Source organism: Vipera ursinii (genome assembly GCF_947247035.1).
Source record: "Vipera ursinii genome assembly, chromosome: 3".
In the NCBI taxonomy this organism is placed as follows: Eukaryota; Metazoa; Chordata; class Lepidosauria; order Squamata; family Viperidae; genus Vipera; species Vipera ursinii.
The window spans coordinates 170,465,866-170,490,254 of NC_139516.1; the positions used below are offsets into that span (position 1 = coordinate 170,465,866).

General features: G+C 36.7%; 1 protein-coding gene across 1 annotated transcript in view; it reads right to left on the bottom strand.

Moving 5' to 3' along the window:
• The window catches only part of CCDC178 (coiled-coil domain containing 178), a 164,116-nt gene that overhangs the window by 50,630 nt on the left and 89,097 nt on the right, over positions 1 to 24,389 (bottom strand). Inside the window, exon 18 of the mRNA XM_083360755.1 lies at positions 1,543 to 1,692. Coding sequence (XP_083216881.1) covers positions 1,543 to 1,692 — 150 coding nt within the window. The remainder of the gene's footprint in view (positions 1 to 1,542; positions 1,693 to 24,389) is intronic.

Sequence of the window (24,389 nt, forward strand, 5' to 3'; positions counted from 1 at the left end):
TTTGGAATGTGTTTTTAACTGGGAGTAATATTAGATTTTAGATGTTTCTGAATACAATTGATAATTTTTTGATAAATAGCTAGGGCTTCATAAATATTCTTCATAACTCTCAAAGATAATTTAAAATGGGATCCTTTGGAGATATTAAAAAGCTGTGAGGCTGTTCCCAAAGGCTTGCTAGTTCACTTTATTTGGGAATTCAGCACTCAAGCAGTCTCCTTTATGCCTATGGTCCTGTCTGCACACTAAATGTCAACATCAAAAAGTGGAAAATGATCACATCAGAATAGAGAACTATCCTTTCATTGGGAGGCAAAATTAAGGATATTACTATGTAATCAATCATACTGGTACCCACACATCTCCAAAAAGATAACCCAGAAGTTACAGTTTGCATGACTTGCATATTTATGAGCATGTCTTATTATGTCTGGATGATCTCACTACTATGAGAGTTGTAATGGTTACCAGTTAGCTTCTGGGTATAGTTTAAGGTGCTACCAGTACTTGTTATCTTTAAAGTCCAATATGGCATAAGAGCTTCCTCCTTTGCCCCTCCAATAAGATCAGGTTGTACCTTGAAAGTCCCTTTGCCAATAAAGTGTCATCTGGGTCTGTGTTATTTTCTGTTACATTTATTTTAATTGTTTTTATGATAACTGGTAATACCATTTTCCCCTGAAAGTAAGACCTACTCTGAAAATAAGCCCTAGCTTAATTTTTGGGATGGTCCTAATATAAGCCCTACCCCCCCCCCAAATAAGCCCTAGTTTAGGCACATGCCTAAAAATCAAGCTGGGGTGGGGGTGGGGGGGGTGGAGCTGCCCTATGTGTCCAGGCCTCATATGGATCGACATTTGCCTCTCACTGGCCCACTTCTTCTGCAGCATCATCCAGCCTGCATTTCGCAGTCAGAGGCCTTTCTGGAAGGCCTCTGCAGCCGAGAACCAAGCTATGGATTCAATCCATAGAAATGCAGGCCAGAACTCCATTCTCAGCTGCAGAATGAAGCTGCTTCTTTAGCTGCAGAAGAAGTGGGCCAGCTAGGCAGGGCTATTGGTGCCGCCACTGCAAGGTGAGTGGAAAAGACATCCCCCCCAAACATAAGATCTGGTGCCTCTTTTGGAGGCAAAAAAAGGAGGTCTTATTTTCAAGGAAACACAGTATAAGCCACTTAGGTTATGATTGAAGCACCCTATGAACTTGAGTAAATTAAATAAACAAATAATTGAGAGTTCTGACTCCTAATCACCAACAACCAAACAATACTAGGTCAAATTTAATAGCCAACTGCAATAATCTCCATCCCCTTTTTAAATTCTGTTGTCTTTAGATTAGTAAGATCCAAACTGAGGCAAATATCAGGGTTGAAAAAAATGATATTTTCATTTGTGAAGGACAAAATGAAAAAACAGGAAAAAAGAACATGAGAGAAATATCATACTGTTTGATATATGTATTTCAGTTTTAGTTTTCGACAGTAATTAGTAGTAATAATAATTGAAAAAACCAGAGGTTAAAAATAACACATTTTTATCATACCTGTTTTTGATCCCGTAATGCAGCTTCAGCTCTGTCTTTATGGTCATAGAAGTCCATAAGCTGATTTTTGTCATTTAGATAGCATATTTGGAGCATCTGATACTCGCGTGCTAAGCGTAGGTTTTCATCCAGTACATCATCCAGGGAAATCTATGGAAAGTTATTCTAGTTTGCCATTACAATTTTTAAAAGTTAGTATATATATATTTATAAGTAAAGTCATATATTACATATATTAGGTATACATCAATTTTGTATTATAAACACAAATGTAATATAAACTGCTTCATACTTCTAATCAATAATATGTAAAAGCAACAACAATCTTGTAGGAAGTTGTGAGTAACAGGATACAAAATAATTATTCTACTCAAAAATGGCTGTGAAAAAAAACTATTTAAACTGGATATAAAGTCCCTCAGAAATGGAGTTTTGCACATATAGTTGGTGCTGATATATTTTACAATACTTTTCCGGTCCTTGCTGATGTATGAAATATTTTCATAACATTAAGGCCCAAGTCATAAGGTAAAAAAGCACAACCCAGAGACATTAATTACATTGGTCATAATGTAAAACTAGGTGCAGGAATTTATAAGTTAAACTTAAGAAGATCAAAAGCCAACATTTAGACTCCAAAACAAAATATTTTACTTTATTTATTTTTATTTAAAGTATTTGTATAGCCAGGCATCTTAATACCAACTCTGGGCTTCTTACAACAAACTTAAAAATGCATACAATCATAAAAACAACAGTGATAAAACTGAAAAACAGAAAAAGATGCCACAACTGCACATTCTTGATGCGACCCACATTCTCATGTCATCCTGACCTCCCCTATCCCAGAGAATTGGGGAAGAGTCAGGAGAAAGCTAGAGAGTTCCAGAAAAACATCTACTTCTGCTTCATTGACTATGCTAAAGCCTTTGATTGTGTGGATCATAACAAACTGTGGCAAGTTCTTAAAGAGATGGGCATACCAGACCATCTTATTTGTCTCTTGAGAAACCTATATGTGGGCCAAAAAGCAACAGTGAGAACTGGACACGGAACCACTGATTGGTTCAAAATTGGGAAAGGAGTCCAGCAAGGCTGTATACTGTCACCCTGCCTGTTTAACTTATATGCAGAGCACATAATGAGAAAGACAGGGCTAGATGAATCAAAAGTTGGAATTAAGATTGCCGGAAGAAATATCAACAACCTAAGATATGCAGATGATACCACTCTAATGGCAGAAAGTGAAGAAGAACTAAAGAGCCTCTTGTTGCGGGTGAAGAAGGAAAGTGCAAAACTTGGGTTGAAACTTAACATTAAGAAAACCAAGATCATGGCATCTGGCCCTCTCAATTCCTGGCAAATAGATGCGGAAGAAATGGAGGTAGTGACAGATTTTATTTTCCTGGGCTCCAAGATCACCGCAGATGGGGACTATAGCCAAGAAATTAAAAGACCCTTGCTCCTGGGGAGGAAAGCCATAACAAATCTAGACAGCACACTAAAAGGCAGAGACATCAACCTGTCAACAAAAGTGCGTATAGTCAAGGCTATGGTCTTCCCAGTTGCAATGTATGGCAGTGAAAGTTGGACCATAAGAAAGGCTGAGCACCAAAGAATTGAGGCCTTTGAACTATGGTGCTGTAGAAGACTCCTGCGAATCCCTTGGACTGCAAGGCGATCAAACCGGTCAGTCCTAGAGATCAACCCTGACTGCTCTTTAGAAGGCCAGATCCTGAAGCTAAAACTCAAATACTTTGGCCACCTAATGAGAAGGAAGGAGTCACTGGAGAAGAGCCTAATGCTGGGAAAGATTGAGGGCAAGAGAAGAAAGGGACGACAGAGAATGAGGTGGCTGGATGGAGTCACTGAAGCAGTAGGCTTGAGCTTAAATGGACTCCAGAAGATGGTAGAGGACAGGGAGGCCTGGAGGAATGTTGTCCATAGGGTCGCAATGGGTTGGACACGACTTCACAGCTAACAACAACAACAACAACAACAACAAGACTCTTGGGAATAATAAAAGACCCTTGAAGGACCTTCTTCGAAAGTGTAATCCTTCAGTTAGAGATATGTAAACTGTGATTGTGAAATTGTCTTGAATGTATATTGTATGACGCTATGAAACCATCAGGAAAATTTTATTTGTAATATTTGTGGTCCTTTGAATCAATTGTTTTTTATTATTGCTTAATAGATATAAAGTCACTTCACGGAATGTAAGCAATTGTTCAATGACCTTTATATATATTTTTTGTGGGGCTGTTTTTTTGGTGGGGGTTTATCTTGTCCTAATGATTTATGCCTGCAAAAATATGACACTTCTTGTCTGATATAAAAAACTTTGACAATTATTAAGTGATACTGGTGAAGTTGCTGAAGGAAAAAAAAACCTAACCTAAGTACCTCCTTTCCTTTCACTCAGTTTCACTAGTACCTCCTTTCCTTTCACTGAGTTTCACTCAGGCAAACCACTGTTTCAAAATTAGCCAACAGTGATGAGGGTGTTGTTCAATGTGTGAAGTAGCAGGTCAATAGCTATTTACCTGTAGGTATAAGAAGTAGATTTATAGTCGATACAATGAACTCCAGCTGGTAGGAAGAAGTATGTTCTTTTGAAATCAAAGTGGTTATGCTGAAGGAGTATGAGAAAAGACTTTTCACTGATTTTTTTCTTTCAGCTGCCAATATATGATAACACTGATGGCAAGGGGGACATCATTTTCAGAATAATGAAAATGTTCTCGGAGGAGGGATCTAATCCCTGAGAGATGAAGGTATATTCTTTCATTTTGAGAATGGATGAGTTTAGACATGAAATGTCCATATTTGCTTGGTGACTTGCCAATCTGCTACAAAACCACTGAGACAACTTTTACAGAAATACAACTTTTTCCAAATGCAAGCCCAGCTAAACAGGCAAAGCTTAGAAGTCTTAAATGTATGGGGAATGCCAGTGGAATCTGGTATAGGTGGGTGGAGAGAGGCAAAGGTAGGACAGAATGATGAAATAATTGTGACACAATTCCCACCTCTTTTCTGTGTGCTGATGAAATGCCACTGTAAAAGACAGTGATGTCAAGTAAAGGGGCTTAGAGTGATTAGACACTGAGGAACTTTTAAGGACAAGTCAAGTCAAAGAAATCAAAATGGAACCAGGCTGCTGTTTTTTGATATTAGGCAAGTTCTAGAGCTGCTTTCAAACTGATTCTTGAAAGAAAGTAAACAGATGAGAAACTGTAGATATTTTATAAAATACAATAAGAGATAGGATCAGTGTTGACAGTGGGTTAATGGATAGTCAGATGAAGTCTGGCTGGAAATAAAAAGCCTATGAGAAAGGTTCATGTCAGCAATAACAGAAAAAGGACCTAATGCCCTATTTCAAAGAGCATCCACTAACACTAATGTTTATATGCTTCCTTGCCAATGTTAGCATTCTTCTTGCCAAGCTGGGAGACTGCTTGGCTACAAATGAGAACACAAGTATAATGGGTATAATAGAAACATGGTGTAACAGAAAGAATAAGTAGAAAACAGTCATTCTTGATAAACTTTATAGGAAGGACAGGGAAGGATATAGTGAGGAAGTGATGCTCTTTGTATCACATAGGATATAAAATCTAATGTACTAGAAAGTATTGGAACACTGGATTCCTCCACAGAATCACTATGGATGGCAATATCTAATATAAGGATATGCTATTGCCCACCTGATCAAAATGCAGAAGGTGAAAGAAATCATGAAGGCGTGCAAAGGAGAAGCTATTGTAATAATGTAGGACTTCAGTTATTCTCACATAGGCTAGGTACATTCAAGCTTAAGCTATGACAAAGAAACAAAATCTCTAAATAGTCTAAATGAATGCGTTTTAGAACACAAAGAAAGCAGCTCTTAATTTAATCCTAAAGGTGACATTGATCTAAGGTAGGTATTGTGGAATTAATAAGAATTTTTTATAATGCTATAACATTTGGCATACATGCCAAAAGGAAAAAGAAATTTTGAAAATGAAAGGCTGACAAGGAAAAAAAGAATCAAAATAAAGGACCAAATCTATTTACAATATTTATATTATAATTATTTATATTTACAACATAACTTGGAGAATGTTTAGAACTAAAGGACTCGAGCAATTTCTGTAAAAGAGGAAACTAGGAACATTTGGAACTTTTAGCTGGGAAAAAAGACTAATGGGCCATCACAGTATATAAAACAATGCATGCCATGACCAAAACAGAGGAGCAAAAGTTTTGGTCCCTCTCAAATATCAGGAAAAAGGTCATACAATGAAATACTGGAAGATTAAATCAACACAGGAAACATTTCTTCATACAGAACATAATTAATTGTGGAATACATTACAATGAGATGGCTTTAAAAATAAATTCAATAAATAAATAATGATGCTCTTGTTAGATAGGCATCTATATAAATATGACAGATAGATAGACATAAAATCAATGGAAGACAAGCCTATCAAGGGCTAATAGTCTTGGAAATGCTGTATTAACTTGAGGTTGAGGATAGCAGTGACATAGGGTATGTCTCCACTTTCTTTTTGATAGCATCCCAAGGGCATGTAGTAGATTACTGTGAGAAACAAAATACTAGATTAAGGTGAGCCTTGGACTGTTATTGTGTTCATGTTTTGGATTACTATTACCTAGATCAGGAAAATTTCAATGATACATGCAGCTGTTTCAGAACAATATTGGTGGCTAATATCATGAATATTTTCTGAACTACCAGTATAAACATGCTTGGATTGATGACCCTTGAGTTCATAATGAATGTAATTGTGCTATTTTACATAGGTGTGTGAGCTATTATCATAAAATGAGCTACATGAAGGATGTTTTGTTGCATAAAGATTATATAGGTAAAGTTTGATTTGTTTCATTTAAAGATTAGAAAATGCTGCTTTTGTGAAGAAAACTATGTTAAAATATGAAATATATATTTTATGGTCCACCAAGTTATATATTACCGGAATATTTGAATTATGATTAAGGCATACTAAATAAAATTGGCGAATAGCAATTCGCCAAAATTGTACAGATAGGCTTTCAAGAATGTTATTTTCCAATTTTAACTAATATGGTGACAACTGGTACATTTTTTACAGAAAACAATTCTGATGAAAGCCTTATTTGTCTAAGCTGTTTCCTAGAATACCGAGATCTATTGAATATCCAAGAATTTCTCCCTCTGTATTTTATTTTTAAAATGGTATAAAACATAAAAAATAATTAGAACAACCTCAAAACATTAGTCTCATAGAATCCTTTAACGTTGTAAGCACTGTTGACAGAATTTCTGATTCAACAAATCTTTTCTTTTTTTATTTCACTGATAACTTATTTTGTTTGATTGAACAATTCAGTAGCAATGGACATGGCTGACACCCAGTGGCCTTACAGGTAAGATTTAAATACATTCACCCTCAAACACACTCATATACCACCTTCAATTTCATACTTGAAAATTGACAAAATTTAAAATCTTTTAACCAAGATGATGTTTTCTAGATATAATGCTTTTTTGTGGACTTTTTCTTTCTTTCTCTCTCATACTGATTTACATTTCTCATATTATAAACATTCAGCTGGAGGATTTTCAACCTAATCTAAGAGAGTTTGGCTCCTCTTAAAAGTCTGGGCTAGTAGTTTAGAGATGCTTCTTGTAGAATAATTGCATTAGAACTGCAGATTATCTTGGTAGCACAAGGTATCCTTTGTCAAATTTGGTTCACATAATAAATTTAATTCTGTCAGGATAAAGATAATCTTTCTGAAGTAATATCATAAAATCCTTCCATTTGATTAGAATTTTTGTAAGATAACCTAAACTTAGATTTATGATGTAGGTATTGTTTTTGGATTTACTTTATTTATTCAGTTTGCGTAATGGTGAAAGTTTTAACATATTAATGCTTAGATTAAGTGTTTTATGTTTTAAATGATTTAAACTACTGAGAGTGTTGAGAGGACAAAGAAATGCTGAATTTAAGATAGTTTGCATTATTTTATTATTAATTTATCTTTAATATTGAAATTATCAGAAAGTACTAAAATCATTTTATCTATGCTGCAGAATCAAACAGGAAGTACTTTAAGACAGAAGACTGAGACAGGTGATAGATTAAACCTCCCTCTTTCACTAATTCATACAAAGGCAGCTGCTACCAGCCATGTTTCCCTGACTGCCTGAGGATGCCATAATCAGCTGTACATAGAACGACACTTCTGTAGCTGGGACCAAAAAACTGAAGAAAGATTTATGGGGAGGGGGGACTTAGGCACCAAGATAATACTCAGATGTCTTCTGGCATTTGAAGTCTTGCTTCAGCAAATGCTGCAGAGGAAAGTAGCAGATGTGACTTCCCAAAAATATTAACTAGACCAAGTGTCTTAACTTTAGGGGTCTTTCATCAGATGAGGTGTTGTGAGCCAAATAGCTATGGTGACCTCTTCTGCTGTCTTGACAACTACTTAACAAAAACAAAATCTTATTCTCAAACAGCATGCCTTAGAACTAGGAAACCATCTTTGTTGTCTCTACTGCAAAAACAGCAAAAGTAGAGAAAAGAAGAGGGAAGACAATGCAGATAATTTTATGGTCTTATTTAAGCAACTCTGAACAATATTAAACCAATAGCAGGTTGAAGGAGAAAACCTCTGAAATATCACTAATATCGTATAGCATTTCCACATTATACACATAAACATTCATCTTTTTATCTCTGTCTGGTTCTACATTCACAGTCCTTAAACATGAATTCAAAAAAAGGAAAAGAAAATGGATCCAGGAATCTACAGGTCTGTCAGCCTGACATCAGTATCTGGAAAGATTCTAGAAAAGATAATCAATCAACAAATCTGCGAACACATAGAGGCAAACAAAGTCATAACCAGAAGCCAACATGGATTTGTCAAAAGCAAACCATGCAACAAATGTTGTTGTATTCTTTGACAAAGTGACTAAATTAGTGGACCAGTAAAACACTATAGATATAATTTACCTGGACTTCAGTAAGGCATTTGATAAAGATGACCACAATCTTTTATTTGATAAGATAGAAAAATGTGGGTTGGATAGCATCACCAACAGATGGATTTGTAACTGGCTGACCAACTGCACTCAACATGTAGTACTTAATAGAACTGCATCTACATGGAGAGATGTATGCAGTGGGGTACCTCAAGGCTCTGTCTTAGGCCTAGTACTCTTCAATATCTTCCTTAATGATCTAGACAAGGGGATAGAAGGGGAAACTCGTCAAATTTGCAGATGACAACAAGCTGGCAGGAATAGCCAATACTCCAGAAAATAGGCTCAAGATACAGAAGGAATTGGATAGACTTGAACATTGGGCCCTATCTAACAAAATGAAATTTATTGTAGAGAAAAGTAAGGTTTTACATTTAAGCAAGAAAAACCAAATGCACAGGTATAGAATAGGTGGTACCTGGCTCAACAATAATAACTGTGACAGGGATCTTGGAATTCTAGTGGACAGCCACTTCAATATGAGCCAGCAATGTGTTGCAGCTGCCAAGAAAAGCCAACACAGTCCTAGACTGCATTAATAGAGGGATAGAATCAAGATCACGTAAAGTGTTAACACCACTTTAATAATGCCTTGGTAAGACCACAGTTGGAATATTGCATTGAGTTTTGGTCATCACGATATAAAGCTCTAGAAAGAGTGCAGTGAAGAGCAACCAAGATGATTAACAGACTGGAGGCTAATACATATGAAGAACGGTAGCAAGAATTGGTATGTCTAGTTTAACGAAAAGAAGAATTAGGGGTGACATGATAGCAGTGTTCCAATATCTAAGGAGCTGCTACAAAGAAGACGGGGGGTGTCAACCTATTCACCAAAGCATCTGAAGGTAGGACAAGAAGCAATGGATGGAAACTAATCAAGGAGAGAACCAACCTAAAACTAAGAAGAATTTTCCTGACAATTAGAACAATTAATTAGTAGAATGACTTGCCTCCAAAAGTTGTGGGTGCTCCAACACTGGAGGTCTTTAAGAAAAGATTGGAAAACCATTTGTCTGAAATGGTATAGGGTTTCCTGCTTGAGCAGAGGGTTGAAGTAAAATATCTCCAAGATCTTTTCCAACTCTGTTATTCTGTTGTACATTCTGTTACACATTCTGAATCAAAATTTCTACTTTTCAATTCATACAATGCATTTGAGGAAACAAAAACCCATTTCCATTGAACCATCTTGATTAAAAGCTTCTAAAACTGTTTGATGGAAATATACAAGGCAAATATTTTATGTTACAACAAACTACTATCTTATGTACTTCTACTATTATATCCACTATTTAAAGTCTCATGCTGATTAAATTCTGCATTCTCAAAGACAATTCTGTTTTCTGGACTCACTGAAACTACAAGGTGAAACAGTGGATGGCCAGCAAAGTTGCTCCTAGTAGGAGGTCGCTCCTTATGAAACGCTCTATTTCCAACATTATGGTGCCTGCATCTTAACAACATTACAATTAAATTAACAATCTATTTGTGCAAACCTCTGCACAGATAAAGAATAGTCACACAGAAGTAATAGAGCATAAACTTGGCTTAGTACTTTTTTAGAAAACAAAATAACTTCTCATCTACCCAACCTATTTCCTACTGGGAATGGGTACATTTGTCAATTTCTGTTTCACCCAGTTTTTTAATTTATCTAATTCTTAATTTATACCATCCATTCCATCCCTACATTATTGTACATTGTATAATAAACCATGTGTGTTAATTGATATATTTCCTAATATATCATTTTCTGGGCATGCTTTGCTTTGTATGTATTTTGGACATAATCTGATCTTATATAATACTTTCACTATCAGTATCTGTTGCTGTATATAGTCTTGTGCATACTTTTTTGTCTGATGCATGCATCTTTATATGTTTGGAGAACTGTGTTCTTACATAATAAAAAAGCAAAGTTCAAAACAGTATTGTCTTCTCATTTGTATATTAATTTGGAAAGGGGCAATATGTTATGTTTGTATCAAAATCCAAATGAGTAAATAGTTATATATATAATAATATATCTGGCCTGGTCTGATGGGTTTGGGGTTGGATTTAGTTTTAACACACTTTTATTATTGTATTATATTGTATTATATTGGGCATAATTATTTAATTCTTTTTAACTCTTTTTTAACTTTTGTATTTACATTTTGATATTTATTGCCCTGTACACCGCCCTGAGTCCTTCGGGAGAAGGGCGGTATAAAAAATTTTCACAGGTGATTACCTTTATTTTAGCACATTTTTAGATAGATGACTCTGTAGTCTAATAAATTGAGGACATTGTGCACATTCTGCCCTCCTTTCCTAATGGATTTTTGTGGTAAGAAAACAGATGGATGAAGCAGTGGGTAAACACAGGAGGGTTACAAATAGAAGGTGATCTAAAATTCTGTGAATAAGGCAGAGCATTTGTAGAATCAAAACATGCCTAGAAATACCTACAGCAATCTTATTTGGCTGAATTATACTTGATAGCCCAAAGAAGATAATCTGTTTTTATTAATCTTTTTTTGAAAACACATCCACACTAGATTTTTTTTGTAAGTCCTACAAAGCCTAAGGTAATATTTTTAATCATCAATTTTAAATTTACTTAATGGTGTAAATATAATCTTTCTAATTTCATTTAGAAACTCAGGATTCTTGAAGCCCTTAACATTATACTTATTTTTGATTTTAAAAAAATTACAAAATTATAGAATGTAAGCAAGATTCAGAAGATCAACTCATGAAGGATAGCTTTCCCATGATTAATTCTTAATCTTAATCAGAATACAGTTGGAAGGGACCTTAGAGGTCTTCTAGTTCAGCCCCCTGCTCAAGCAGGAGTTCCTATATCGTTTCACACAAGTAATTGTCCAGTCTATTTTTAAAAACCTCAAGTGATGAAGCACCCACAACGTCTAAAGACAAGCTGTTCCACTGGTTAAATTGTCCTCACTGTTAGGAAGCTTCTCCTCAATTCCAGGTTGCTTCTCTCCTTGATTAGTTTCTATCCATTGTTTCTTGTTTTCCCTCTGGTGCTTTGGAAAATAAATTGACCCCCTCCTCCTTGTGGCAGCCTCTCAAATACTGGAATGAGGCCTTACTAGGGCTTTATAAAGCGGTACTAATACTTCACATGATTTTGATTCTGTGCCTCTGTTTATACAACCAAGGATTATATTAGCTTTTTTGGCTGCTGCCACACACTGTTGACTCATGTTTAAGTGATCATCCACTAGGATGCCAAGGTCCCTCTCATAGTTACTGTTTTTGAGCCAGGTTTCACCTAATCTATACTTGTAACTTTGGTTTTTCCTCCCTAGTTGTAAAATCTTGCTTTTTAATGAATTTATTAATTCACCTGTTGCAAAAATAAATAAACAGGAAACTTCACCCCTCCTCAATTCCCAAAATTATACTGGCATGTTTTTCACCTACTTTGGCAGAATGTAGAACTGCAGTTTTTACAAGAGGCATGGCCAGTTCATATGCTGCAGGCTTTTATGAAAATGCATTCTTGGAAGCATGTGCATATCAGTTTGAAAAGTGTTTTTCTTCTAGGAAGAAATACAGTTGCCATATCAGCAGAATCTGATAAAAGATTTTAAAATCAGAAACATCCAGTGCCAGAAGCGCAGCAAAGTATGACCTGAAGGTCTTTCACAGGAGAATTTTCCAATACTTCTGCAATTGCACTGAGGTGCTAGAATTTACAAAGAACATTTTCTCTAAAAGTAATACTTCTGAAAATTACATTTATCAACTGAAAATATTTCCAAATTCTGGAAAAACTGAAACTTTAGTTCTTCTATTATTATCAAGTGTGAAAAATTTCAAACATTCAGTTTATTGTGACATGACCTAAACTTTTCAAATTTATTTTTAGAATCCAAACAACAGGTACCCTTAATTAAGGTAATTGGGACCAGCAACTTTATTACTAAATGACATGGTCATAAAGCATGATGTCAAGCGATCTCACATATTTACGACAGTAGTTGCAATATTTCTATTTACCGTTGTTAGGCAAATCCCGCATGGTCAAAGTGATCTGTGTTCATATAACAACCTAACTTGCAACCTCCTGCCCTCTCTGCTTGTCAGAAACCAGCAGTGAAGGTCATACATGGTAATCACATGATTGCAGGATGCTGGGACTGTCATAATTGTGAACAGTTGCCAAGGTCCCAAATTATAATCACATGGCTATGAGGACACTGCAATACTGCAACTACAAAGAATGGTTTTTAGTCCCTTCATTACTTTGAGTGATCACTGAATGAGTGGATGCTGAACAAGGCTACCTGCAATCCCAAAACATATATATTTATATATGGATTTGTATGCTACCTTCTCCAAGGATTCCCAATGACCTTATTTAAAAGTAAATCAGAGCACAAACATCACATAGTCAGATCAATCTTAATGTCAAAATTGTCTGGAATTCTATCCATTCAGAAAGGAATAGAACCACAGAAGAATAATGACAGTACTCCAAGTCCAGCCTTGCAGATGGCCCAATGAACACTATGATTAATGATACAAATGTTGCTAAGAAACCAAGTAAGTGTAGAAGGGGTATACTCCCTCAATCTAAGTTCTACTACAAGTCATCCACAAGAGTGAGCAACAATATTTTCATTCCATATCTGCATATGAGCCCTGAATGAAGGAACGTGGACAACTTGCTTCTCTATCCACTGCTCCACCATCTTTTAAACAATTTTATCTAAAAAGAGAAGTTTGATGATGGGCTGACAACTGTCTGTAGTGGTTGGACAGGAATAGCCTTTTGGGGTGAGGAGCATAGCCACTGCCTCTTTTTAGGCTAGCGTTGTCATCCCATCTATTTAAGTATGCCAAAGCAGAAAATGCTTACTTTTGAAGTTGCATTGGTATAGCTATTGCTGCAAAGCTTTTATGAGCTGATGCAACTCCCATTTCTTGCTGCTGAATTGAAATACCCAGAAGAAAAACACAATGCCAAAAATGCCCACTGAGGGGGTATGAGGAATCACCATCCCAAGAAAAACTGACGGACAACTATCCCATCCTAAGCCTGGGCGTGAACCCAAGCTTGCAGTAACTTTTGGAACATCATCAGGTTGGGAGCTGTATGGATCTCCAGGAGTATGTTATTCAGAGGTAAGATACCAATGGTGAAATCAGTGTTGATTCATGTAAAATATTAAACCCATATCTGCTTTTATGTAAGCAAGTCCCACTGAATCCGATGAGAACTGGATTTAAAATATATAGGGATTTTCCTGGTAGTATTTAGTTTCTTTTATGTCTTAGGTTCCAAGATTAACTACATTAGTAATGAAGTGAACACTCTCTGATATTTAGCATATTTTGATCCCTTAATCTACAGCACTAAGAAAATGTGGACAGATAAAATGAAGGTGATTATTGTTAGATATATAATTTGATGTACAAAAATAGCAAGCATACTTAAAGGTGTTGTTATGAACTATGAAGCTATGATTCTGTGCTTAAAAATGAAGAGTGAACCATGGTTCCCATTCCACATCAACTTTCTTTTAATTTCAATACCACCTTCCCTTCAGTTATTGGAAAATGGGTATTTATTATCCAAGGACAAGGAGGAATTTCATAAAACAAAAGGCAGTAAGAAATGGAAATTCAACAGTTTAAAAAAGATAAGTGAATAAATTACAAAACTGTCCATTTGCCTGCCCCTTTTAATCTTACTGTCGTATTCAAACTATTGGGCATGTAACTGAATATCTCAACTGTACCTGAAGAAATAATGGAGCGTGTCTCTGCAGTAAAACAGAACGGCACTAAACTGATGAGTTTAACCCAGCAGAAAGAGCGGCTGTAAACATGACAAATGCCTGCTATTGATTTCAGGTTTAATTACTCTGTGCAGCACTGACAAAGCCCATCAGATGTTGTTGTGAAGTGTAAATGGAACAAACTACACTTCACTGCCCATAGGAAACTGATGGTGTCTGCAGTTTGCATTGTTTACTTTATCCTCCGTAAACTTCAGCCTTGATCAAATTAACAAGTGCTACTAACCTCCAACAAACTACAATGCACTATGGTTTTACAGCAACAGCCTTGGAACAATAGTTGCGCAGCATTTCATTGATAACAAATGTCTAGCTAATAAGAACATGATGGCAGCTGGTCTTTAATGTCCAGTACTCCTGTCCTATTATCACTTGCAGTATGAAAAAGGTGTTTTAAACCAAGTTTATCATGAAACGAAAAAGAAAATTTTCAATACAGCTGATAAGGCCATTTAAAATATGCTTTCCTCATTAATTGGTTGAAGTGAAAATATTACCACTATGTGCTGAAACTGTAATTTTGATTATCTGTATCTTATTTTTGTACTTAACACTTTCTCTCTTAAAATAAATCGTTTAGGGTTGCATATCTGTATTATGGCAAGTGCTGTTTGGTGAAATTCTGAACATGGAAAGGGTAGAAAATAAATTATTAAACAAACACAACATTTTGATCCTATTTTGCAGGTAGAAATGGAGAAGGTAGGAAATGATCCTCATTAAACTCCCTTCTCCCCAAATATGCTGTGCAGCACTGACAGCTCTCCCAGAGCTGTTGGTGAAGTGGTGCTGTTCTAGATGTTGTATGGGGATGAGGGAAGGAGAAAATTCCTCTACGTCAGCACAAATACTACTTCCTCTAAAGTTCTTCTAAGGGAGAAAAAGGGAACCATTCTGTACACTAAAGATCAACTCAGAATCCAAACCAATCAGTCTGTCAAATTTATGTTACAAAAGAATGATCAGCACAAATCTTTATTGTTAAATAATATATGAATGAAGCATGCGATATTTATAAGTTGTCTGAAGTCTGAATTAATAAAAACAATAACTGATAGTTTGTTCAAGTCAATATCATACTATGCAATCACTATTAAAATGGTACTGTTTTCAATGAATGTAGGTCTATTGATCTTATACAATGAATTCAGATGTGTATTTTCTAACCACACTGCTGTATATGGCGAGTCCATAGATTAAACATTTCTTGTAATATAATACCATTATACTACATAGATTTCATTCAAACTGACATTTAGAATGGCAAGAGGAGAGAAATTGAATTCTCAGCTTATTATGTAACTCATTATAAAGGAGGAAATGAAAAATATTATTTTCCTTCCAATCATATTATTAACTGAATGCAAGGCTGCTTATTTCTTGTATCAACACAATATTATCTATCTGTTTATCCTATCTATCATCTATATCTATCTATCTATCTATCTATCTATCTATCTATCTATCTATCTATCTATCTATCTATCTATCTATCTATTGCAAGGTTCAGAATGCTTTCACTAGAATGTTAGTAGGTATAGCTCTTGAATGGAATTTTAATTTAGTTGCTTAGTCTCCAGTATTACAGCAAGTTATAGGGAGGAACTCTTATCAACTGCTTATCCTGTTCATGCAGATTATTTTCTGTTCACAATTCTCAAGCACATAGATAATGTATGTGGAGAGCAGGGAGCCAATATTTGCTCAATGCTCAATCCTTGCTCCTCCAGGTTGATTAAGACATGATTAAGGAAGGTGAATAGAGAGTAGACAGCTGGGAAAGGAATTGAAGAGAGGGCAGACATAAAAAAAATCAGAAAAAAATAGATTAATCAATTGACAGCTTATCTCATAAACAGCAACTTATCTCAGATAGAAAGAAATCCAGGAAGAAGCTTTTTAAATGATTTAAGAAATTGTAACTTAATTAACTCACTATAAAGGAAGATGAAAATTCCTCTTACCATTTCCAAGATTCTGTATTCATCTCAGGCAAGCATTATAAACCATTTATTGAAATTTTATAGTTCTTGCTTCCTTGATCTTGTCCAGCTGTGGACAAGATGAAGGAATGATGCGTTCTAGAGACTGGGATATATTCTGTCTACTTAAAAGATGTAATTATCAGACTTTTACTGAGAAGGTAACCCTTGCCTCAGAAGAGCTCTGTAACAGTACAAGCTGCATTGTTAACTTATGAGTACAAGTAAATGCTGGTTGTTTCATGGCACCAGCCTGGTTATTTGAGTTTCTGTCTCCAATAGTTTATGCCTATCTGATATGTTGGGCAGAGTGGGTATACTCTGGATTCGCCCCGTTAAACATTTACCTTGAAGTACTGAGGAAGTGCACCTTGTATTTTCCCACCCCTTCAAATGTTCTGTAAATCTCTGAAGCTCAATTCCCAGGCCTAGAATTTCTGTGGAATTCTAGTAATTTTTCAGCTGCTGTTAATATATTTCTATCTGATGTTCATGTTTTCATTTTTTTATTATAAATCAGGGGTGTCAAACTGCCGGCCCGTGGGCCAGATGCATCACGACAAAACCGCGCCCACCCCATTGCCGGCAATGGGAAAAAATCTCCAATACATCACACAACGTCACAAGACATCGCGAGTTTGACATGTCTGTTATAAATCCTCCCACCTTTGTAAGCTATCCAGAAACTTCAGGAGATGGTGGCTTCTAAATTTAAGAAACATTAACAATTATAATGTCGTTAGGCACAGAAAGATATCAGCTTACTGAACTTACGAGTCTGGTAGATCTTGGGAAGCTCTTATACAGCAAATGAGTTGTTAATAAGAGTATGAGACTGAATTCATAATTAATAATATTGTATACAGTGCTTTAGTAGTAACTGGTGTTTTCATGTCAACCAGCATATGTTATGTTTTTAGTTTCACAGATATTTCAGTAAACTAGCATTAGGTAGACAACAGCATGACTGTATATTTCATTCTCTCCAATCATGGTGTTTGTTCCTTCTATACCAGTGAACACTTCTATTTTCCATTGATTCCATTTATAACCCTATGGCAGACATGTCAAACACAAGGCCCGGGGGCCAGATCCAGCCTGCAAAGTGGTTTCATGTGGCCCCCGAAGCCATCCTGGAAACAGTGAGAGAATGGCCCCCACTGCCTTGGCCCTGGCCCAGAGACCCTCAGATCTGTCCCACTCCTGCCCAGGCTTCCATAGGCACCCTTCATGCGAACATTGTAGAGCTGGCCATGCCCACCCAGTAGGCCATACGCACTCTACCCATGCCCACCCAGTAGGCCACGCCCACCCTGGCCATACCCACCTGGCCCCTTGAGGGCAACCGCTATGCTGATGCGGCCCTCAATGAAATTGAGTTTGACACCCCTGCCCTATGGAGTAATCATCACTTATGCATTTAGACATTCAGCCTGTTGGTCTGATCTCTGAAGACTGGTATTTTCACTTCTCTGTTGTTTGTCACATTTTTGTCAGATTTTTTTCTTCCTCTGTTCTATTTCATACATACCTATTCATGTGTGGCATATGGATTTAGTGGTCTGGCATGGCTATTGTGCTACTGGCATGAATTAGTGAGAGGAAAAAGGGAAAGAAGCAACTCATATACTGGCATAACCTTGGAGTGCAGTTGATGAGCTGACCTGGATGCTAGTCAGGATTCTTGTGGGGCAGCTGTAGGTAGCATCCCCACGGATTAAGCCTTGTATATAGGTGTTGGGAACTGAAGCCCAGGGGGGAAACCACTATCATAGAAACTGAGGGATCAGCTGCTGATCTGACTTGTGAAAAAGTGTGTGTGAGTGTGTGTGTCTGAGAGAGAGACAGAGACAGAGAGAAACTGGGAAGTAAGTTGCCATGTTTTAGCAAGTGCTGCAGAATATGCTGCTGGAGTGACTATGTTAGAAATTTGGTTGGAAGGAAATATTGTGTGCAGGATAATTTGTTTGTGCAGTTGCAATTCCTGGCTCCAGGAGGAAGAAGAGGATGAAGAAGTTTATGTGATGATCCCTCTAGCAGAAGAAAAGCAAAACCCCAGACAGAAGGACAAACTATATCCAAGACAAAGGGGAAGGGGAAGATAGGGGGCTGTAAATGGACACTTGGAGCCTCCACGGAAATCCCAGACAAGGAAGTGATGGGCAGAAGACCCAGAGGGAGAAGGCCCAGAGGGAGGTGCATTACTCAGTGACTACACAATGGGTCCGCTGACAAGATCCAAGAAGGCAAGACACCTGAACATATTCCTCAGTAACAGCCAATTCCCTCCTCCCCTCTCTGTGTGTCTCTCTCTCAGTGAGAAACTAAAGGGAGGAGGAGAAAGAAAAAGATGTGGTAGCTTAGCAACAGAGCAGGTGGTTCTTAGCGAACAGCCCTGAAAAAGAGGCTGAAGAAAGTGACACTTTTCAACATTAGTTTCTACTTGCTGTAAATTTTCCGTAGTAGAACAAAAGAATCATAGAAGTCTCCATCATTTATTATTGTATTGCAATTGTCCTTGTTAAAGATTAAAAACACATCCAGCTGCACTATTTTTTCCTTTTCTTTATTGCATTCGGACAGTAAATTACCTGTCCTTATATGAAGTTTTACAATGTCACCTCTCAGAATACTTTCTGGGTTATTATTTTACCATACTATCCCTGCAAAATATTTAGAGGCATCCATAGAACGCTGAGATTTTGGCAGCAAGATGATGATGTTGCATTGCAAGCTCAACCCCTTGTGAAACACTATACAAAACTGGTGGAATTTGCTTTGTAATACTGCAACCTGAATTTTGTCAATTGTCCCCCTTGCCATTCCCATGAACACCCATAGAAAAATTACAAGATTTTGCAATCCTAATAACAGCTATATGTTGCATGAGCTGCTGAGCAATAGAAATTGGATTTTGGCTCTATATAAGACTTTTCTATCATGTAAGATATTCATTTTCTTTCAAAAGGAAAACACTTTTTGTGTGCAACAGGAATACTGAATGCATATTTAATCAAGTATCTGCAAACAAATTTTATTTAGATAATAAAACCATACATCATTGACTTTAGCAAAATGCATTCAATTGGTTTTTAATTCATCTTTAAACATCCTGTTGTCAATTATGATACTGTTATCAAAAGTATTAAGCTTAAAATTATAACATTAAAGAAACTATTCATTAAACTAACAATTCTAAGCTATGACTTCTTTTATAACTTGGAATATGAAAGCTGACAATTCTGAGTGTTAAAATCTGAAGTGACAGCTATAAATTTACATACTATAAAACTGTCATGTTTGTTAACCTTCAGTTGGGTAAAACTGTGCATCATAGTGCAACAGTTTTTGAATCAATGTACCTGAAGTAAACTAACTAAAAACATGATCTGTGACTCCTGTGGAGTTGAAATTTGGCAAAGGTGTTGCTGTTTTCTGTGATCCAGTCACAGGATCCTCTAATAGTCCCAGCCAGCTTCCCACAAGGAAACTGAATGGGGAAGTCAGCAGGAAGTCAGAAGTCACTGTCCTGTTTCAGGCCAAGCAAACACAAGCACATGAAGAGGTAGTTGCATACTTTACTAAACGAGGTTTGCAAGTACATAAAATGATCGAGTGCAGACACATGCACATGTGGCAAAGAGACAAGCTTCCTCCAAAGTTTAGCAGATTTGCTTTACAAAATTTTTGGTTTAAAACAGAGTAGTCAAGTGAGCAGAAGAATAGTCAAGTGAAGTCCAAGGGTTAGAGCTTTGTGGAAGGTTTGTCAGATGGTCTGGTTTGAGAGTCAGCAGTCACAGATCAAGAATCAAGGCATGCAAGATCAAGAATCAAGATTGCTGTTCTCACTGGAGATATGTGAGCTTGCTGTTGTGTTTTAATAAAGCAACCTCAGTGTTGTTCATTTAGAAAGGTATAACTGTTTCCTTGTGAGCAGGCTCACAGAGTGCCTTTGCTTTACTCTCTTCTCAGTATGATGAGTCTTTGCATTAGGAAGGGTGGTAATTCATTCCTACTGCTTTTTTTGCCTGCTTGTAGTCATTCTGTTTAGATAAGGAAATACTCTGAATGGATGACCTAGCAGGTCACAAAGACCAAAGTATTTGATATATAATACAGAGTGCACATAAGCTTTAGGTTAAATCGCATCTCAAATTATTTAGGCTTACTTTTAAAAGTCTGAGTTTGCTACATTTGGCTTGTATCATAATGACTAAAATGTAAAGTGAGAGGTCATATGACTGCATTGCTTTAGTAACAGCAATCCCACTTGCCATTGTTAACTGAGAATCACAGGTCGTTACGTGAGTATACAACCCAATCCAAGCCATTTTGGTCCCTCCCATCCCTGAACTTCAATAAGGTAAACGACTGGCTCCAGCTCCCCCTACTTGCTTATCTTCCCGCTCATCTCTGCCCTTTTTGACCATCCTGCAGCTTCCCTTGATGGGTAGCAAACAGCCCCAGCAGCTCTGGGATTGTTTGCCATTTTCTGGTAAGGTGCAGGCATCCCAGACCAGTCCCAGTCCTAATCCCAGTTGTTGGATTATGAGACACCTGCTGGTGTGTGTATCTAGCTGAAAGTTGCTGTCCTCTCACCGCTGATGAGACATGCCTGACATTGTGGTAGAGCCAGGCTGGGTTTCAGCTATGGGGAAAAAATGTGTTGCTTACTGTGCATTGTGGCTCTATGGCTGCTTTTGGCTTTTGCTTTTGTTTTATTTTTTTCAGCCAAAGCATAGCCCAGCCCAGCCCAGCCCAATCCAGGAACACAACACAACGGAGTGGGGTGTTTTTTTTTTTTGGCATGCTGCAGCTCAGGAAGCAATTTTGGTCTTTTTTTTTCACAGCTGATGCCCAGCCACAGCCTGGTCCAGCAGACAGACTGGGTACACCTCAGCAGCAATTGGGCAGGGGTCATAAGTCCCTTCATTCAGTGCTGCTATAACCTTGAATAGTGGTTGAACAAATTATCATAAGTTGAAGTCTATCTGGACTGAATGAGCAATAAGATTTTGTGAAAATGGTTAAATATTATATAGAATTATTTTTGTTTCAGGGAATATCATAACGTTTTCTAATAGAAATTAGGCAAATATATCAGCCCAGAAGAATACAGCTAGGAAGATGAGATTACTGATGTGTCAAATAAAATTTTGATGAACTATTGAAAAAAAGTAGATCAGGCTTTTAGCTTAGAAAGATGAGACTTCAAATAATGTCAGGATTAAAAGAGAATTAATTGATAAAAGAAAAAAAAACTTAAAAATGTAAGAATCAAATCTCATAGAAAATCATGTTAACAAATCTTTCTGTTAATAGAATATGAGATCTTATTGTACAGATGCAAAAGAAAAGGTAGCAAGAGTGAATACAAAAATTTCAGGAGGATTAGTTTGCTATGTTATGTGAGCCTGAAAAAGCTTTTGGTAAACTTTGGATTGCAAGAGTACCTTAGAGCAGGGGTCCCCAACCCCCGGTCTGAAGACCGGTACTAATCTGTGGCCCGTTAGGAACCAGGCCTCGCAAATGAGCAAAACTCCATCTGCACATGCATAGAATCTAGGCAGTGCACCTCTCCCCCCCCCAGTGAGTAGAAAATATTTTTCTCCACAGAACTGATCCCCAGTGCCCAAAAGGGTGGGGGACCATGCCTTAGGTGACAATGAACAAAATTCAGGAAGTGCAATGCTGTAGTTGCACTGAATAGATTGTGTCATTATCAAATCACTGAAAAAAGAATGAACGTTAAAAAAATATTGTACATTTGTTGATTGGAGGCAGCATATGAAAATTTGAATAGGCTTGAATTATAGAAAGATGTGTAAAGGAGGTGAAGAATGGTATATACAGGAGGCATAGCAGGCAGGAGACTAAATGCAGTTTTTAGCGAATGGTTCAGTGTAGAACAGAGAGTAAAACGAAGATGTGTAAAGTCCCTTTGGTTATTTATGTATTTAGATTGCTTGTAGTGAAATTAGAAATGTATTGCTTAAGGGACATGAATGTCCTTGTATTTTCCTATGCAAATAGTGTTGTGTCGTTGAATGAGAACCTGAATGATGAGAACCAGTAAATGTCTGGTAGATTATATGATGCAATGAGGAATGTGGGTCTGAAATTTAATGTATTGAAGACAAAGGTAGTAGGTTTGAAAATAAAAATAGAATAAACAGCAAAAACAATATACAGCAAGTATGGTAGAATGTTTTACTAAAATGGGGAAGTGGAAACATTTTAAAATTCTGCTAGAAAAGTACTGGATAATTTAAAGTCTGCTAGGAAAGAAGGAAAGAAAAGAAGGGCTGTATATCAAAGGAAGTGTCTGCCCATTATGCAGAAAGGAAAGTTGTGTATGTCAGAAAAAATATAAAAGTTGAATGCAGTAGAAATAAGGTACTGTACTATAAAATGTGTAAAGTAATGAAAAAGAAATAGGGTAAGAATGAATGAGAAAGGCCAAGGAAGGCTTGGTTAGTTGGAGTTGATGAAATTCTCTGAAGTTTAAAGAACAAATGGCAATGAAATAAACATGTATAATATTGCTTAAATGAGATAGATAGATAGATAGATAGATAGATAGATAGATAGATAGATAGATAGATAGATAGACAGACAGACAGACAGACAGACAGACAGACAGATAGACTGACAGACAGACAGACATCAACTAGTAACCAATGAAAAGGCAGAAAATTGGTGTAATATGACCAATGTGACTAGTGTTAGTTAATAAAAATGCAGTTGTAATCTGGACCAATTGTAGTTTCCAAATCATCCTTAAAGACAGACCCATACAGAATGCATTGTACTAGTCTAACCCTGTTGGGATAAGAGTATGAACCTGTGATGTCGGGTCTCCTTGCTCTAGGAAGGGCCAGAACTGGGGCACTATTTGAAGTTGGATAAAGGCCACCTGCCATGGCCTTCACATGCCCATCTATCAGTAGCCTTCTTCTCTTACAAGCAGTGCTAACTTCCACTTTCCTGACACAACACTGGAGCTGACAAGAGAGATGATAGAACAATTCTATCTTATTGAGTTCTGTTTCAGTCTCTTTCATCTCATTCAAAATATCAACTGGTCATGGAAGACTGTGACAGGTGACAAACTCTATAAAGATTACTGAAACTCTATTTTATTGCCATAAGGTATAAACCAAATCTTTAAAAGTTGCCAGAATTTCCCTTTACCCTCTTTTACACTGTGTAGAACCAAGATGGAGTTATTTTAACTCTCTTTTTTATGCACGTTACTTTCCCATGGTTGAGATTTTGCTTAGTCTTTTTTATCAGTTAACTGCCTTTGTGCTCTTTCTTCATTATCCCATTCTATATAAATACTGTCAGCCTTTAGACACTAGTATTCAGCATATTCAGTACATGTAAGCATCAATATAATTTTGCCATAAAGCTGATACACTGTTAGACATATACAGTTCAGTGGAAATTCAGGCAGTTCAACAGACTCTCACATTTATTCCATTCTGCAAAAAATCATGGTAAAAAAAATCCCACAGCTGATTTTTATGGATTGTAACACATTTAAGGTTTTATAAGTTATGTATATCCCTCTGCAAGCTTTCTCTTTGTCTCAGTCTTCACACACACACACACACACACACACACACATATATACACACTCTAATATGTCTGTATTTTTGTACCATTTCAAGAGCTACTTTGAACATGTAATTGAAGTTTTTTTAAATGTCAAAAAATCCAAATATGCAAGTTATCTCTAACTCTTTATGTATAACCTCCCACTTGTACACTGATGTTTCTGTAAGCTTCTAGAATTTTTAAAACTTTTCTACCTAAGAACAACAGATTCCATCCCTTGAATGTACTTTAAGAGAATCTTGAAAGAGTCCAAATGGTCCATGTGTTGGCTGTTCAGTACTTTGCGATGTAAAATAAATCTATGACTTTATTGTTCATCTCTACTAACTATAAGATATTATTAGAGCATGAAATACTTCCACCTGGAAG